This window comes from Lepidochelys kempii, chromosome 13, assembly GCF_965140285.1.
Source record: "Lepidochelys kempii isolate rLepKem1 chromosome 13, rLepKem1.hap1, whole genome shotgun sequence".
Lineage (NCBI taxonomy): Eukaryota > Metazoa > Chordata > Testudines > Cheloniidae > Lepidochelys > Lepidochelys kempii.
This window is the reverse complement of record NC_136392.1, coordinates 19,904,541-19,923,484: the sequence shown is the minus strand read 5'-3', so window position 1 is coordinate 19,923,484 and position 18,944 is coordinate 19,904,541. Positions and strand designations below refer to the sequence as shown.

The 18,944-nt window shown below is 46.3% G+C and overlaps 1 protein-coding gene across 1 annotated transcript in view; it reads left to right on the top strand.

Moving 5' to 3' along the window:
- Positions 1 to 553: 553 nt before the first annotated feature.
- The window catches only part of LOC140897231 (adenosine deaminase), a 37,154-nt gene continuing 18,763 nt past the window's right edge, over positions 554 to 18,944 (top strand). Inside the window, exons 1-2 of the mRNA XM_073309625.2 lie at positions 554 to 814; positions 15,528 to 15,589. Coding sequence (XP_073165726.2) covers positions 767 to 814; positions 15,528 to 15,589 — 110 coding nt within the window. The 5' untranslated portion in view covers positions 554 to 766. The remainder of the gene's footprint in view (positions 815 to 15,527; positions 15,590 to 18,944) is intronic.

Sequence of the window (18,944 nt, the reverse complement as noted above, 5' to 3'; positions counted from 1 at the left end):
TTAGAGCTGGATCCCATTAAGCAGATAGGAAAGACAAAGGGAGGGGAAAGGAGTTTAATACACAAACAGAGCAAATAATGTGTTGGCAGCAAATGTCACAACGCTCCCCCTCTCTTGTAACTACAATGGTGCTGGTTCCTTCTGCAGTGGTTTGGCACCTGCACGCAGGTCTCCCAGGACCGGCTACCCTCCCCGGGCTGCTGTTGGAGGCTGGGCTGCAATGGACCCCTGGTTTTCTCTCTCTTCCCTGCTTTGTGCCAGGGTGCGACGGGTCTGACAGAGCTGGCGATGGTGGCACCGTGGGCCCTGGCTGCAGGCGTCATCTCCTCTCCTTCAACCCAGCAGCAGCCCCCAGCCTCACTCACTGCAGCCCACCTCAGGGCTTCTCCGGACAGCGGGCACCTCCGCCAAGCCTCCAGTAGGGGGCGTCGGGGGTTGCAAGGGAGTTGTAGGGGATCTGAGGGGCCCGGGTGTTTGGGGGAGAGAGGAGGAAGCTGCTTGCCAGGGAGATTCGTGCGCGAGCCCCGGGCTGCAGAGGGGAGCGGGGTCTGGGGCAGGGCCAGGCTGCAGAGAGCAGCCAGGGGGCGGCGGATCCCAAGCAGCTGGGAGCACCGAGGGCCGCGAGCTCTGTCCCGCGGAAAGGGCGCGGGCGGCTGTCCGGGAGGCGGGGCCGGCCCGAGCGCTGGGCGGGGCCGGGCCGGGCTCCAAGCTCTCGGCAGCCCCGCTGTCCCGCCAGAGCGGGCTGGAGGGGAGCCGCGGCTGCAGCATGGAGCGCGGCGCGGGGCAGGGGGCGCCCGTCTTCGACCTGCCTAAGGTGAGCGAGCGGGTCAGCACGGCCGGGCCGGGCAGCGAGCTGCGGCTCTGAGCCGGGCGCCGGCTGCCTGCCCCGTGCTGGGTGCTCCTGGGTCCGAGCCGGGGGCTGCGTCCCTTCCGTGGGCGGGCGGCTCCGCGGTGGGGCAGCCCCCCGCACCCCGGCACGTGCCTGCCCCCCGGGGCAGTGGGGGGCCCTGCCTAGAGCCAGATTCGTGGCCACCACGCGAGCCGGGCCAGCCCCGAACCCCTGGGGCTGGTGGGCGGCGCGAGCCCACCTAGGTCTCCCGGGGACACGCGGAACGCGGGGAGACCCAGCTGCACCGCACGGGAAGGGCCATTGCCCGCAGCCGGGCTTGTATTTATCTTGAGTGGCTTTGCCAGCCAGAATCTGTCGCCCCCCATTTTGCTGGTAAGCGTTTGTGTTCTGCTGCTTCCACTTTCTCTTGCTCATCCTGCTGACTTATTATTTGTACTGCGGTTAGCAGCACCCACATTGGGCTAGGCGCTGTCTATGCACGCGGGAAGATGCTGTCCGGTTCTCGCCCTAAAGGGACTGTAGTAGGAAGCCTGGTCTGACAGCAGAACTGCAATACCTCTTGCTGCTGAGAGAGTCGCTGGCACAGCACTGACATCGTGTAACGGCAAGTGTTTGTAGTTTCCAACTACAGCTGCACCAGCTGTTGCTGCCTTTTGATAGCAGTGAGCAGGGGCGGCCGGTTTGTATAATTTTTGGTGGTGCCCAGAACAGGTCCAAGTCCGGCCCCCCGGCCTTGTAAGCCAATATACTGTATATTTTTAAAAATAATGTAAAAATGTGAGGGCTCTGGGGTGTGAGAGGGGGCTCAGGGCTCTGGCCAGGGGTGCGGGCTCTGGCCAGGGGTGCGGGCTCTGAGGTGGGACAGGGCTCAGGATGAGGAGTTTAGGGTGCAGACAGGTTGCCCCGGGGTAGGGGCTTGCGAGGAGGATTCCCCCACACCCTCTCCCTGCAGGCAGCAGCGAGCTCCAGGGGAGGGGCCCCCACTTCCCCCCTGCACCACACTCACCTCGCACCACTGTCACTGCACATGCTCCTAGGGCCCCTCTCAGGTACACGAAGCCCCTTCGCCTCCCCTGTGGTGGGTGCCCAGGGGGCTGCCATCCCATGTGCGCCTCCTCCCCTGCTGCTGCCCCTCACTGTAGCCTCACTGGGGGTGGGACTTGCCCTTGTCCAGCATGGGGCAGGAGCGGTGACTGCGGCCCGGAGGCCCCCTGTTTTGGTGAAGGGTCCTGCTGGAAAATGAAAGGGTCTGAGCGGGAAGGGCAGGCTCAGGGTCAGCCTGCCCTGGCAGTAGTGCATGGGGGTCACTAGGACCCTGCGGCGGCCGTTGATGCCAGGAGGCAGCATGGAGCTGCAGGAGAGAGACTCTGCTCCAGGGCCCTGGGGAGGTGCGCAGGGGTATTAAGTAGGGACCGGGGGACATTCGGGGGAGGCGCGTGGGGACGTCAAACGGGGCCGGGGGAGAGATCTGGCCCTGAACATTGGTGGATCTGGGCCCCTGGGCCCTGAATATTGCTGGAGCCCGGGCATCACGGGCCCATACAACTCACCACCCCGAGTGATGATTGTGGATAGCCAATGTTTAGGAAAATAAGCAACATATAAAAAGATTGTTAATGCAAAAATAATTTAAACTAAGCACCAAGCATTAAATGAGCTAGAGATTGATGGAATCCTTTCACAACAGTCACCAGCAAATATATCCCAGCAGTACTGTCAGTATATAGAGTTGATAACAGTACAAGTAGTGAAGTGAAAAGTATCTAGCAGCACAAGAAAGCCTATAAAGAAAATGGTGTAAGGGATAAGATGTTGAAGTTTAGCTCATGGTCTGTTATATCCATGCATCCTGTCGTCTCCCCACCATCCAAGATTGGAGGGCAAAGGATGTTTTTTCAAAAAGAAAAGGAGTACTTGTGGCACCTTAGAGACTAATCAATTTATTTGAGCATGAGCTTTCGTGAGCTACAGCTCACTTCATCGGATGCATACCGTGGAAACTGCAGTAGACATTATATACACACAGAGACCATGAAACAATACCCCCTCCCACCCCACTGTCCTGCTGGTAATAGCTTATCTAAAGTGATTTCCAGCACAAATCCAGGTTTTCTCACCCTCTGCCCCCCCCCCCCCCACAAACTCACTCTCCTGCTGGTAATAGCCCATCCAAAGTGACCACTCTCTTCACAATGTTTTTTCAGACTCACTCCAGACAACTAAAAATCACAAAATATTGATTGGTTTCAGAGTAACAGCCGTGTTAGTCTGTATTCGCAAAAAGAAAAGGAGTACTTGTGGCACCTTAGAGACTAACCAATTTATTAGAGCATAAGCTTTCGTGAGCTACAGCTCACTTCATCAGATGCATATCGTGGAAACTGCAGCAGACTTTATATATACACAGAGAATATGAAACAATACCTCCTCCCACCCCACTGTCCTGCTCCCACCCCACTGTCCAGCAGGAGAGTGAGTTTGTGTGTGTATGGGGGTGGGGGGGATGTGAGAGAACCTGGATTTGTGCAGGAAATAGCCCAACTTGATTGTCATGCACATTGTGTAAAGAGTTGTCACTTTGGATGGGCTATCACCAGCAGGAGAGTGAATTTGTGTGGGGGGGTGGAGGGTGAGAAAACCTGGATTTGTGCTGGAAATGGCCCACCTGATGATCACTTTAGATAAGCTATTACCAGCAGGACAGTGGGGTGGGAGGAGGTATTGGTTCATATTCTCTGTGTATATATAAAGTCTGCTGCAGTTTCCACGATATGCATCTGATGAAGTGAGCTGTAGCTCACGAAAGCTTATGCTCTAATAAATTGGTTAGTCTCTAAGGTGCCACAAGTACTCCTTTTCTTTTTTTGAAAATATTGATTGTAAATTTTGCTATTTTAGAACTAATTTCCATATTGAAAAAAGGTCTAACACTGAGATTTAAACTTTCTGTTAATGTGAGCAAGCAGGAAAAGCAGGCAAGAGAGATGACCTTCTAGGAATGACCTGGAAGATTCTTTGTTGACTACCCAAGCTTACGATATACCCATTAAGCCTCCTAGTGAAATCAGTGCTGGAAAAAGGGGTCAAATTTATGGTCATGGAGTGTAAGGGACTGCGGAAGACTCTGTGATGGCCTAGCTAGGGAAGAACGCTTTCTCATGCAGATGGTTACTATCGGTCAGTGTCGGACATGAGGAACCGGTCGGAACCGGTCCACAACCGGCCCCTTGCCAGTAAAGGAGCACAACCCTGTAGTAATTATACATGAGCTGATAATGTTAAGTGTATATTAATTCCTGCTACCCGCCCCTTCATTGGACTCCGTCCCAGGCATTGCTCTGGTGCGCTGGGCTCTCCGCCTCCGTGACAGCAACGCTTGGAGTCCCCGTTGCGGGTGTGTCAGTTACGTTCAGTAAAGCCAATAATTCGTCGCTTTGCCGCGTTTGAGCCTCGCTTTTTCGGAGCACCCTTGCCAGGCCTCCCGGGCCTAGACCAGAACATGGAGTATGAAGTCCTGTTTATTGGCAGACCAGGGGCACAGCATGGGAAGCAGCAGTGAAAGATTCCTCCAAGCTATCCTGCTATTGTAGCTCAATGCTGACCTGGAATTCCCCCATTAGGATCAGAGGAGAGTTCAGTCTACATGATGCATGTGGTCCTTTGCCTCCTGGTTGCTACTGCCAACAAAGGGGGAAACTAGTGGTAGTATTTTTGGGTGGATACCTGTCTGCTTTGATCTGGATGGAGGCCACAAAATTACTGTTAGATGATCCCTTTCAGTCACTATCAGTATGAGTTCCATCAGAGCCATTGATCTGTAGGTGAAATGCTGTGTATATTCTCAATTCCCTGAGTCATCCAGCCTCCCATCACCTTTATAACCACCATTTAAAACAAAGGATATTTGAGAATGTTCTGCTTGCAGCACATTGAAAGAATAATTTACACTCTGTGTTAGATGAACATAGACCAAAAAGTTTTCTTGGTCTTATTGAATTTAGATAAATACATCTTTTGTGTAATGTGCAGTATGTTTGACATTAAATTTTCAGAAATAAGCATAGGGTCTAAGCTGGTCTCAGTGTGTCTCATTTAATGAAAAATAAAGGTCATGACACATACCATTTTCCTTAATAGCTTATTATTTAAAACTTAGGCTTTCTGGAGAACCTCTAGTGGCTAAGTAGTCCATTGTTAGAAAAAATCAAACTCGGAGCTTACATTTTTTATATATATATATATATATATATATATAAAAAAAAATATATATATATATATATATATATATATATATATATATATAAAGCTTCAGTGACTGTGTGCTGATAATCACATGTTGATAGGATTCTGGGATATGTACTAAGGATGCTCTGGCTTTGGGTTATAGAGTGATTTTTGTTCTCTTAGAACCTTCATTGTTGTAACAGGCTTTCTCTTTCAGATTTTTTTTATTTTTGGGGGTATGTTTTGTTCAGTTCTTTGCTGGTGACAATTTCTGTCTGCCCAAAGACATCACACAGATCACAGCTGTAAAATGTACTCTGATATTTCACTTAGCCATTTGCAGTACAAATACATCTGAAGCAAGGTCATAGGTTACACTTTATGTACACAAATCATGGTGTTCATTGTGTTTATACTTGGGCAGAAAACATAAAGAAGGAGAGAGGGAAGAATAGAAAATAGATGCTTAGTTTCATATCCTTGGTCTCTTGCAGAGAACATCACCAAAGAAGCCACCTCTTAGCTAGCTTCTGATCTCAGTTACTGTGGTACAAAATCTGGCATAAATGATATCAGAATCTGGCTCTCTTTTTGAATCTTTGACTCGCTTCAATCTTTGGTTTACTTTGGTTGCTGCTGGTAGGACAGAATTCAGCTTTCAATAGGCACTTCATCCAAATGGGTGGCAGCTAATTCTCAATCTGTGGTTAGTTATCCTCAACTGAAAGGGGGAAGAAAGAGAGTGGATGTGAGACATCACATTGTTGAGCCATCTTCCTGGTTTTTCTGCAGGGTGAGAGGTTAAGTAAAAGATAAACATCTGCACAGCTCATTAAAATTTCAAACAGCTGAAAATGCCTCTATTCTTTCAGTTCCTCAGAAGTCAGAAATCACAGAAATGTAGGACTGGAAGGGAGCTCAAGAGGTCTAGTCCAGTCCCTTACCCTGAGGCAGGACCGAGTATACACACCCATTGCAGAGGTTTATCAACATGTTCTTAAAAACCACCAGTGATGGCGATTCAACAACCTGCCTTGGAAGCCTATTCCAGTATTTAATTATCCATATAGTTAGAAAGCTTTTCCTAATATCTACCCTAAATCTCCCTTGGTTCAGGTTAAACTGATTACTACTTGTCCTACTTTCAGAGGACATGGAGGACAATGGATCACTGATCTCTTTATAACGGCCCTTAACAGGTTTGAAGACTTATCAGGTGTGTCTCTCCCCCCCCCCCCCCTTCTTCTTTTCTCAAGACTAAACATGCCCAGTTTTTTTAACCTTTCCTCATAAGTCAGGCTTTCTAAATCTTTTGTCATTTTTGTTGCTCTCCTGTCGACGCTCTCCGATTTGTCCATGTCTTTCTTAAAATTGGTGTCCAAAACTGGACACGCTACTCAACTGAGGCCTCACCAGTGCCGAATAGAGCGGGCCAATTATCTCCGATATTTTACATGCGACACTCCTGGTAATACACTCCAGAATTCTATTAGCCGTTTTTGCAACTGCATCACATATCTCCTATTCAATTTGCGATCCATTATAATCTCCAGATCCTTTTCAGCACTTGGTCAGTTGTTATTCTCCATTTGATTTTTTCCTCCCTAAGTGTGGTGCTTTGCGCTTGCCTTTATCGAATTTCATCTTTTTGATTTCAGATCAGTTCTCCAATTTTTTCAAGGTCATTTTGAATTTGAAACCTGCCTTCCAGTTTCCTAGCAATCCCTGCCATCTTGGTGTCATCTGCAAATTTTATAAGGCTACTATTCACTCTGTTATCCAAGTCATTAATAACTATGTTGAATAGTACCAGACTTAATACAGACCCCTGCAGGAACTACTTTTTGAGTACTGTTTTTCAATCAGTTGTGCACCCATATTATAGTAATTTCATCTAGACCACATTTCCCTAGTTTGTTGATGAGAGTAACATGTGGAACTATATCAAAAGCCTCACTAAAATCAAGATCTATCACATCTGCTGCTTCCTCCCATCCACTAGGCCTGTAATCCTGTGAAAGAAGGTGTCAAGGTTCCTTCCCCACTCTGAACTCGAGTACAGATGTGGGGACCTGCATGAAAGACCCCCTAAGCTTATTCTTACCAGCTTAGGTTAAACACTGCCACCACCAAAGTGTTACACAAAGAACAGGGGAAGTGCCCACTTGGAAACATCTCCCCCCCCCAAAAAAAAATATCCCCCCAAGCATTACACCCCCTTTCCTGGGGAAGGTTTGATAAAAATCCTCACCAATTTGCATAGGTGAACACAGACCCAAACCCTTGGATCTTAAGAACAATGAGAAGCAATCAGATTCTTAAAAGAAGAATTTTAATTAAAGAAAAAGTAAAAGAAACACCTCTGTAAAATCAGGGTGGAAAATACCTTACAGGGTAATCAGATTCAAAACATAGAGAATCCCTCTAGGCAAAACCTTAAGTTACAAAAAGGTACAAAAACAGGAATATACATTCCATTCAGCACAACTTATTTTATCAGCCATTTAAACAAAACAGAACCTAATGCATATCTAGCTAGATTACTTACTGACTTTTTACAGGAGTTGTGACCTGCATTCCTGCTCTGGTCCCGGCAAAAGCATCACACAGACAGAGAGAGCCCTTTGTCTGCCCCCCCCTCCAGCTTTGAAAGTATCTTGACTCCTCATTGGTCATTTTGGTCAGGTGCCAGCGAGGTTATCTTAGCTTCTTAATCCTTACAAGTGAAAGGAGTTTTCCTCTGGCCAGGAGGGATTTAAAGGTGTTTACCCTTCCCTTTATATTTATGACAGAAGGAAATTAGTTTGGTCTGGCATGATTTGTTTTTGATGGTGGTCATTATTTATCATCCCATTATGCTCTAGATGCTTGTAAGGTTCATGTTCTTTCATTCTGAGTTTTTTCTCCTCTGAGCTTGAGCTGACATCAGAAAAATACAGCTACTTAGAAAAGTCTGTACACAGGTATTCTTACGCATGTTTTATTCCAGTAATGTGTGTGCCATCTCCGGTGGGAGATGCCTCTTTACAGTCATGCCATCAAACCCCAGCCATCCTTAGACGTTAGACACCAAATCCTACTTGGAGTTACAATGATGGAACTCCAGAGAATCAGTACATTTCGTCAGTGCCATTAAGAGCAGAAATTGACCCACAGTGATTACTTTAATTTTTTGCCATCTGAAGCATAAATGACTGCTTCTCTCATTTATGCATCTCACTGACTGTTAAAATAGTGGAGTAGCAGGAGCCAGTAAAGACAAGATATGATCCAGGGGAAAAAATGCTGTGTAATTTGGAATCTGATAGGTAGCCAAGTCATGCTTTGCATAACTTTTCCAGATCCTGAATCCGTTAGTGAACCCAGATTGCCTCTTCTCAGTTGTAGCACCGTTTGGTGCCAAGAACTATCATCTTATTTCATAGAGACATTCACTGATCACTTGACTGGCTTCATGGGCCACCAAGAACAAGCTAAGCACAGGTCAAGACCAGAAACATAATGCCCTTTTTCCAGGAATTCAGCCTGTTCACGTAAGACATCATAAGAAGCATAGAAAGCACCTGTGACTCTGACCCCTTCTCTTTCTGGATTCTAAAAGAGTACAGAACATCTGAGACTCCTCTGAGCAGATATGGTCAACCCCTGTTTTGACAAGAAGGATCTGTCACTCGCTCTGAAACATGCAATAGACAATACCAAAGAAACTATCTTTTGACATTGAGACTGTACTAACAACTGCTTGGATGTCTAACCTGTTTTTCCTAAGCAAGCTAATTGAGAAGCTAGAAAAAAGCAGTCTGTAAAACTAGTAGTCTTCTGGATTCCTCTGTCAGGCTACAGTCTAGAATGTGGTATGGGTACAGCCCTTGTTGCTTTAGTGGATGACTTTCTCCTGTTACTCAGAGTCCTTGGGAGGGGACAGATACTACCTATAGTAGAAAATTAGAATTTCTGGCCCAGTGTCTTAGTAGAAACATGTTGTCCCTTGCTTGTACTCTGACAAGGACCTCATTTCATGAGTTGTCTCTAATTAGCATCAAGGTGCCTGCTTTTCATCATAGCTCTTATAACTTCCCTGAGACATAAGGCATGACTAGTTCCTAATTGACAGCATGCATCTGAACCAGCTGAGCAAGGTGCTTCTGAGAGCAGGAATCTCTGCACTTTCAGTACTTTGTCCATTCAAAAGAACAGCGGTAGCAGACAGAACAGTGGGATGAGAACACAGGCCGGCGTGCGACATGCATATGCTGTCCAACAGACTGTGTAGCATTGCTGTTGAGTTATCAAACCCTAATAAATCCCAGGAACTTCTAATGTAGGGCAGCTGTTACTCCGAACCCTCCAAGGTTCAATGTGTGTGATGGGCCTTTTTTTAATGGTGACAAACGCCCAACATGAAGTAACAGAGAAGAGATGAGAAAGCAATATGTGGCATCTGTCTAATCAACAGCATTTTCTGTAACCTTGCTGTAAAGATCTCACATTTCTAATACCGATGATTTACATTAAAAACTCCTAACAGGAAGCTTTCTTCTAGAGACTACATCTAGATGCCATTTCCACAACCATTTCACCACTGTCTTAGTATTAGGGAGTTTTGGATGAGCTTCCATTTATAAATAGTAGTATCCAAACAAGATGACTCTTTTCTCCCTGTATGTGTGTGTGATATGCTAAAGAGTGGAATTGCTTTTTGGGAATGGAATTGACAGTTTAATGCTAGATATTGCACATACTCAGTCACTGCCCAGGAAGCAACAGGCTGCAAGCTGGATGGGTATTTTCTATGACAGAAAGATTTTTGTGACTTCCCAGAATTTTCTCATTTGCTGAAAGCCTTTTGACATAGGGACAAAGTACAGTTTACTGGGAAAAAAACAAGAATGGGTGGATGATGCTATCATGCAGTGTCAAAGTTTGATTTCGCTTTTCAGATCACTACCTTGGCTTCAGACAGTGGATATTCACGTGTACAGGTCATCCTTCCTCCTACCACATGCTGAGTTTTGACCTTTCTTAATTTTTTCTACTTGAAGTTTTCAAAGTTATTCAATAACTGAATGAGTCAATGGATACAGCATGCAATGACTGTAGTGTCCAGTTATTGTTCATGTTAATATATGGTGGTTTAGAAAATGCTGATGATGTGCTGATACATACACCTGAGCAAAGTGACTGATGATTAAAGGCCTTTTTAATTATTAAACAGTCATTGACTGGGTTATCCATTAATACCCGCTTCAATTGATCAGCATAATGGGTAGAGTTGTGTGCTCATTAATATAAATTATTTGGGTCCTTAGGTTTTGATCAAATCAACCACTGATTGAATTTAGGAAACCCTGAAAGTCAAATTGTTAGGGGAAAGGTTGACAGTGCCTCATTCCCATTTCATTTACACAGTTAGTAAAAATCAGTATTAGAGTAATAGATCTTAAGGCTAGAAGGGACCACTAGATCATTTACTCCAGCCTCCTTCATAGATATCACAGGCCACCAACACCACCCAGCACCTGCACACCAAACCCAACAACCAACGTTAGATCAAAGCATTGTAGCCCGGAAGAGAGACTACTATTATGTGCCACAGGCATGGGTGGCAGGTGAACCCCACTTTGGGGAGGCTAGCCTGCCAGCCCTGCCCCTTCCACCCAAGGCCTTGCACACTGGAGCCCCAAAACCCCCATCCCACCCCATAAAAGGAGAAGCCCTGACTCTGAGGGGGCCCCCATGACTGGAGGAGCCACGGCCGACCTGCCTGACCCAGCCACATTGGGCTAAGCTGCCACCTCCCCCCCCCCCGCCATCTCCCCTCCAGCCACCGGGCACCCCCTGCCAGAGTCAGGCCTGCCCTAGCTCCGGGCCAAGCTGCTGGTCTCCCTGAGCACTGGGCTGAGCTGCTGGCCCCCAAGTGCCTGCCGGGCCGAGCTGCCCCCACGCGCCCCCCAGAGTTGGGCCAAGGCCAAGTTGCTGGCCCCTTTTAGTGCCAGCTCCTTGGGTCCCTGAAGTGCACCCCAGCCAAGCTGCTGACCCCAGCACCTGGCTGAGCCTCCTCAGTCTGCCAGCTCTCCACATCCCTCCTCGCTCCCCTGTCTGGAGGACGAGGGACATGGTGAGCGGTGGGGACCTGTGTGGGGGTGGGGTGTAGAGTGGAGGAGGCGGTGGGGGTCTTGAGGAAGGGCCGCGGCCACCGCAGCCCAGGTGTCCAGCGGCGGGTCAGCGGCAGCCTTGCCTTCCCTGTTATACCTGCCACCCATGGCCACAGGCAGACAAGAGGAGGGGCTGAGGCCTCTGCAGTGGCAGGGAAATTAAGTGAGATATACCAAGATAATCCTGACAAGTGACCTGCACCCATATGATACAGAGGAAGGCAAACCCCCGCACCACAGTCAGTGCCTGTTGGACGTGGGGGGGAAACTCCTTCCAGACTACACGTGTGGTGATCAGTTAAACCCTGAGCGTGTGAGCAAGATCCAAGCAGCTAAGCATCTCTGAGAGAGACTGCTTGGTGCCACCTCAAAGCCCTGGCCCACTCTGTCCAATGTCCCATTCCAGTTGTGGCCATCCTTGACGCTTCTAAGGAAGGAGATTTGAACCCCACCCACTACCCCAGAATACACTTGGAATCCTTTCCTGACCCCTGCAGCTGGCCAGCTGAAACCCTGGAGCATGAGCATTTAGCGATATAAACTGGAAGTGAGCCCCAGGGCTGTTAAGCCCTGCTTCCTACCATCACAAGCAATCCCGTCATACAGTCACACTCATAAATTTGTCCAGCTCTCTCTCAAAACTAATTAAGTTGTTTGCCCCCACCATTCCTATTGGGACATTGTTCCAGAACCTCATCCCTCTGATTAGAAACCATCCTCTACTTTCCAGCCTGACTTTGTTCATGGCCAGTTCATATCCATTTGTTCTTGTGCCGACGCTATTCTTTAGCTTAAATAGCTCTTCACCCTCCCAGGTATTTACCCCCCTACATATTAACTTCCATGGACCTTTCCCTAACTTTGGTGTAAGTGAAAAGGAAAATCAGGCCTTAAAACAGAATGAATAAACACTCTATATGTCACCTGGCTCAAAGGCTACTTTTCTGGGTCACCGTATCTGATGGCCTTTTTTTAAAAGCCATCTGTGAATTTACTGATTATGTAAGTGAAGGGCAAATGGCCCTGTTGAGAGCCAGGTATGCTGGGTACCTGCACTTTCTGTGCACGCTTACCCCTCTTGACCTTCAGTATTGCCTCAGCTAGTCCAGTCTTGGATCTCTCTTCTCAACAAGGCTTGAATATTGTGACAGTTTGCAAAGTGGATTTTTGACATGGACCAACCAGCTGATGATCAACAAGCTCACTCTCTTAGGGCACAAATAGGATTTGAAGCCAGATCTCCAGAAGGGAAGCAAGTGCACATCATGTCCCATCTACCCAGCCATCTTTAAAGATGGCTTGAAGAACATGTTGCTGGTTGCAATACTGATGAAGACCCATGGACTGAGCAATAGGTCATCATTTGTCAAGCAGCCCTGAAAGAGTTAACACTCAAAGGAATTCAAGAGACGGCTTTATCTGATTTGGCCCACTGTGGAGTTAGTTTTATAAACCAACTAGCACAGTCATCCCTTCCATTGTCCTCTGCCAGTGCAGATGTAGCCTGCTTCTAGCCAAGGGAGGCTTAGCCTGTTTGGCAGTACTATGTGAGGGCACCAGCTGGAGGGGATCTTTCAGGGGGAACATTGCGCAACAGGCAAAACCCTGACCGAGAATTAGTTGATCTGCAGCACATTTATAACTTAGTCCAAACTGCAAGGCCTTACTAGTACTATATCATTTTGTATATACTATAGCTGTTTCCTCTGTCCTGTCATGCAGGGCAATGTATTTGAGAGCATAGCCTCTTCCATCTCTCACTGTTCTGGCCCCTCTAAGGGTATAATATAAATGTTCCTTAGTTCTCTGCTTGCTTTAGCTTATTTGCACTTCTCTGTGTAGAGATGTGGTCCAGTGAAAGCTGATTTATCTAAGTCCTAAGTTGTTGGAGAACTCATTGATCTAAAATAAGGTCATGTCCCTTGCATACGTTGATGATTTTCCCAAACATACCTAGTCTACTGAGGACCAGTGTGCCAGCCAGAATGACCATGGTTGATCGTGTCACACCAGGCATCGTGTAGCAAAGTTCTCAGATCTGGCTCAATCCTGTGAATCCACCAATCTCTGGAGTGGCCCTGCAGGTGGTGCCAGGTGGGGTCAGTGTGCACCCCTTTGCCCTTCAATGGAAAGTTTGAAGTAGTACCTGATAAGGACCCCGCTCAGAGTAATGAGCGAGAGCCAACGATGGACCAGTGGATGCGGGCCAAGTTCCCCAGCAGTGGTGAAGCTGGATGAGACATCACTGGATGTTTGGACTGCATAGGGTAGAAGAAGAGCTAGATCTTTGTAACGGTCATCCCCGTCCTCAAGAACCAATAGCACCTGGCAGAAGAGTTTCTGGGAAAGGGAATGGTGTTTCCCCAGTCCCAAGGAGGCAGAGTGAAACAAAGAGTCGATCAGCCATGATAAACAACGCAAAAAGTTCTGTGCTTATCCAGTTCCCTACTTGTCCATTTCATTTGGATAGACAAGGCTTTTGTCAGATTTTGCTAGTTCCTTATAGCCCAGGGAATCTGAGGATGCTGGGCATTTTCCTTGCAAGCTGCACGCTACTTTGCTCAGATGCCCCTCACCCAACTTTATTATCCCTGTTTTATTGCAAGCTATTTGAGGGGGAGAGAACCCTCTCCCGGAGACATGGAGTGGAACCTTGTTACTTTCCTGCTGCAGTTTACCAGTGTCTTGTTTACAATAGCAACAGAGGGTAGAGGCAGGTGGCCCACAATTTAAAGGAAGCTACTTAATGTTGCTGTCACTTGTGGGTCGCTTTTGCAGGAAATGTTTGAGATGAGCTAGGAACTTGTAGATGCATGTTGCTAGGATTTTGTACATGGTACAATGTGGAATAAAGATGCATAGTGAGCCTCAAGCCTGTAATTCCATCAAAGGGTTGTGTGGCCACCAAAACCCCCAAGGAGTGACACCTCTGTGAAGACTCAATAATTGAATGGAATTGGAGCCCAATAATTCAAAACTTGCCAGGTTTTTACATTTCAGCCTTGCAGGGGGTGCCTGGGCTCAGGGCTTCAGCCCTGCAGCTCTGTTCCCGGCTTCTGCCTCGCAGGGGGTGCCAGGGCTCCCCATGGCTCTGTTCCCCATTTCAGCAGGGTGGCGGGCGCTGGGGTTTTTACATTTCTGAGGAGGATGGATCACTGCCCCCCAAAATGGACCCGACTGAGGGGTCCTGTTCTCTGTACCTACAAGCTCTGTTTTAGACCATGTTCGTGTCATCTAATAAACCTCTGTTTTCCTGGCTGGCTAAGAGTCACGTCTGACTGCGAAGTTGGGGTGCAGGACCCTCTGGCTTCCCCAGGACCCCGCCTGGGCGAACTCGCTGTGGGAAGCGCCCGGAGGGGCAGAGGATGCTGAATCCTCGAAGGTCAGACCCAGGAAGGTGGAAGCTGTGTGAGCTTTTTGCCCTGCAGACAGTCTGCTCACAGATAGGAGACTTCACCAGAGTCTTGCCTGGCTTCGTAGGGAGCAGTCCCAAAGCATTGCCCGGGGGACTCCGTGACAGGGGGTACATCAACTCATCTAGATATTTGCTTAGTTTTTCACAGGCTACATAAAAAGCACTGGCAAAGTCAGTACAAAATAAAATTTCATACAGAGAATGACTTGTTTATACCACTCTATACACTGTACACTGAAATGTAAGTACAATATTTATATTCCATTTGATTTATTTTGTGATTATGTGGTAAAAATGAGAGTCAGCAATTTTTCAGTATTAGTGTGCTGTGACACTTATATTTTTATATCTGATTTTGTAAGCAAGTAGTTTTTTAAGCGAGGTGAAACTTGAGGGTACACAAGACCAATCCAACTCCTGAAAGGGGTACAGTGGTCTGGAACGGATGAGGGCTACTGGTTTAAGAGATTATGAATATCAAGATGGAGCAGGATAGAAGCAAATGTCGCTCCCCCACCCTTACTTATTGGGGGACCAAATATGAGTAGGACAACTTCCTGAGCAGTGTAAACATTCCTGGAAACAGAGTTTGCTTGTAAAGGAATGTTAAAAATGTGACCTCCAGGAAGAACAGTGAATCCAATTCTGTCAATTTTCAGACATTCAATAAATAACTTACTTGATAAGTGTATCTTTTCTATATTCTGTAGCTTTCTATGTTCTCTCTCTTAGCTCCCATCTTGTGACTCCACCACACTGGTTGTATTTGTAGCGTCTTCTGATCCAGAGATTACTTTCACAGTTATATGAATGTGTCATTGTTCTTTGTCTTTTTTTTTAAAATTATTTATTTATTTATTTAATTTACTCATTTTTATTACAGGTAGAACTTCATGTCCACCTGGATGGAGCCATAAAGCCAGAAACAATATTATACTTTGGCAAGTGAGTTGTTTAAAAATAACAATTTGCTTCAGTGTGTTTAGCTGGGTGCTTTGATTTTTAAAGATTTCCTGAACAGAGGCGCCTCCATGTAAAAAGGAAAACTCCTAGAATTTGGCCCTGTCCTTGCTGATTAGGCCCGTGTTAGCTAGAACTATGTTTATACATCCTTTCCATTAGCAAGATTCTAGCTGACAAAGACAAGGATTTTTTGTTTACTAAGCCCTGCCAACAGTCTATCCTATAGATCACTGTATATCCCCACCCCTGATTCTGACATCCCAATTCTCAGACAAAAAGTTCTCTGTCCATGCCCGTCAGGGAAACTCTGCTTGAAATGTGCAAACAACAAATGGCTGTCACTAGCATGTCCTAGTCGCAGTGTAGACCAGTGCTGTGACTGAGTGTATGATGCACAGAGCTGACCACTTTCTAATAGTGTGGTAGGGAACCTGGACTGAATTGGTGTTAAATATGTAACCAAACAGTGACCTAGTGCCCCTCTCCTTATGCTCACAAGCCACAGAGCTATAGACAACAACATGAGCAGGTTAGATGAGGAAACAGATTTTGTGGTCAGGCTTCCAAACAAATTTAGAAAGAATGAGTTATTAGCCCATTTCTAAATATATCCGTTAAACAGCACAGTGTTCTGTCACATTAATAACTGCAAGAGTTCTGCAAAGTGCAAACAACCTTAGTGCACCAGCATTGCCACTGCCAGTTCCGGGTCTGCAGAAAGCAATTGGCTGGGTCAGTTGTACTTGCCACACTATTAATGCTAGTATTTGTGTTTTCAACAGAGGTTTTCTCTCTCAGCACTCAGTGTAAATTTTCTGTTTAATCCTGCCTTGCCATCTCAAAACCAGGCAGATGGTATAATTCAGGCTGTGTGGATAACCAGATATATGGTTCAGGGGCATGTCTGGAAAAAAAATTGTTTTTTTGGTTGACCTGAAATGAAAATGTGCTGAAATTTTTGCCAACCTGAAATGTTGGAAAAAATGGTTTGTCATGTCAACCATAATATTTGGTTTTGATTTTGAAATTTTTAAACTTCTTAAAATCGAGGGACATTCCAAAATGAAGAAAAGTTGAAACTTTTATTCCCAGCATGCCAAATTCAAACCAAATCTATGGGGTTGGAGTTTTTTTTGGCTTTTTGGAGGAGGGAAAAATTGGTTCTGCAGAAAAACAATTGTCTCATTCTAGTTGTAACACATTGCCAGGGAAAGTCTTCAGTGCTATGGCTTCATTGCTGGCTTAAGCAAGAAGGAGCAGATGTGCTGTCGGGGAGGCAAACTCTGGTTAATTGACGTATACACTTGATGAGTGGCTAGATAAATAATTAACAACTTCAGGACCTGGCTCTATAATTTTAAACAAGATAAACATGAATCTTCTTCCAGGAGTGAACGTTTATTTAAACGTAAAGGACATTGGCAAACAATGCCAGATTTCTTAAGTATGGCAGAAACCCCTCTGATCAAGAACATCATGATTAGGTTGAATCTAACAACCAGCCTTTGCAGGTTCTTTCCCATGTCCCAACAAATAACACTTCAACATAGTTGAGGAGGTTTTAGCCATGAAAGCAATTTCTGGTAAAAATGGAATAGAAGTGGCATGATCTAAGATGGATGGATTTGAGGATTTGATAAAATATTTTTGTATGGGAAAAAAATTACTTCTCAGTAATTGGTTAAGGTGCCTTCAGAACATACAATAGTTTCTGCGATGCAGCCAAGATAAATTTTCAGAAGGTGCATCAAGAAAATCCTTCTCATTAATTGCTGGATGCCCCTTTGGTATGTTGTGTAAGAAATTCCCCTTGATTTCACCCATCTATACATATTGTAGGATCAAAGGAGTGGGTTAAAGATTTCAGTGTATGGATAGGTATCCTGTGCATGTGAGGGATTCATTGACACATCTGACTCTCTGGAGCTCTTCTACTTCCTTATGGCAATGTGGGTGATTGGGTTATGGTTAGCTGGGGGATTCTCTTGACTCCGGTAGATTGGAGTGTCCATACTTCAGCCACCAGGGGGAACTGTGCTGGCAACTTGGCAGGAGCTCAGGGCTGCCCCATGCTTGAATAAAACGGAGGTGACTGGAGCTATTTTCATGTCTACTATGAAGTTGGCACCTCCCAGCAGATAGTGCTCAGTTCAGGGTAGAGCAAAAATGCATGCTGGTTTTTGTGCAGGGACAGCATTTTGTGGGGGCAGTCTAGGAGTCTGCTTTGAAAATCTGGCCCCAAGCATAGAATGCTGCTTGTGATCATGACTTAGTGATCATGACACGAAAACTGCTTGGTACAGCTCAAACAGCAAATAAATAAAGTTGCTGGGCGGTGATTGACTCAATTTGACTACATCCAAATAATGCAATGTTGTAGTGACACATGAGAGAGACTCTGTATTGGTGCTCTAAGTCTTGTGTTTGCAATCCCTGCGTAGACTCCCTGAAAGCACAGGTTTGAATTCTGTCAGGCTTGACTGCACTCATCCACCTTTTATGGTGCATACGTTGACTTCCACACAATCTAGTGTGTCTAAGCCTTATATCTTTATATGTGTAGACGATCCCAAATTACCCTGCATCCAGCCCACTGTAGTTAAGTGTACCATAGACAGAGAAAGGCCTGCAGGAAGGATTTGAATGAGGATAGGATAAGGGCCTGTTCACGGGCTCAGGAAGGGCAGTGTTCAATGTAGGGCATGGCTTGGAGGTGTCTGTCATTTAAACTGAACAAACGATGTGTCATCAGAGTGGAAAGGGCAATGTGGAAAGAGTAATCCTTAACAGTAATGAATGATGTATGCTGAGTGCCAGGGTCTTAATCTGTGGTAACTGCCTTTGCCTTTGAACTCTGAATGTAGTGTAGATTTCCTACACCACAGAGCAATAAAACATGTGTGTACATTGATCAGATGAGCAATATCAGTCATGCTATTTTCCTGCAGGTAGGTTGTGTAGTTGGCTGTTGGAACTGGAGAAGGCCAAGGCCTTGGTACTGAGATCTGGAGCCTTTCCCCTCCAGCTCACAAGCTCAGATACAGCCCACTTTTGGTAGCAATGGAAAGGCTTTCCTATCTGGTTGCTCTTTGGTGGCTTCTCTGTGAAGGGGCTTGTGGGTGTCAGCTTTGGTTCACAGTGTAAAGATTTCCACGTCAGAGAAACGACATCACAATTGTTCGCAGCCTCAGCAGAAAGGTCAAGGATTGACTGGCTCTTAGAGACTAGTAACAGGCAAACCTAAGAAGGTTCCGTGGCTCAGTTCAGATAAAAGCAATCCGATGTTTGGCAGCTCTTGAGCCTATATAAATGGGGCTGGAAATTTCTTTCTTGAAAT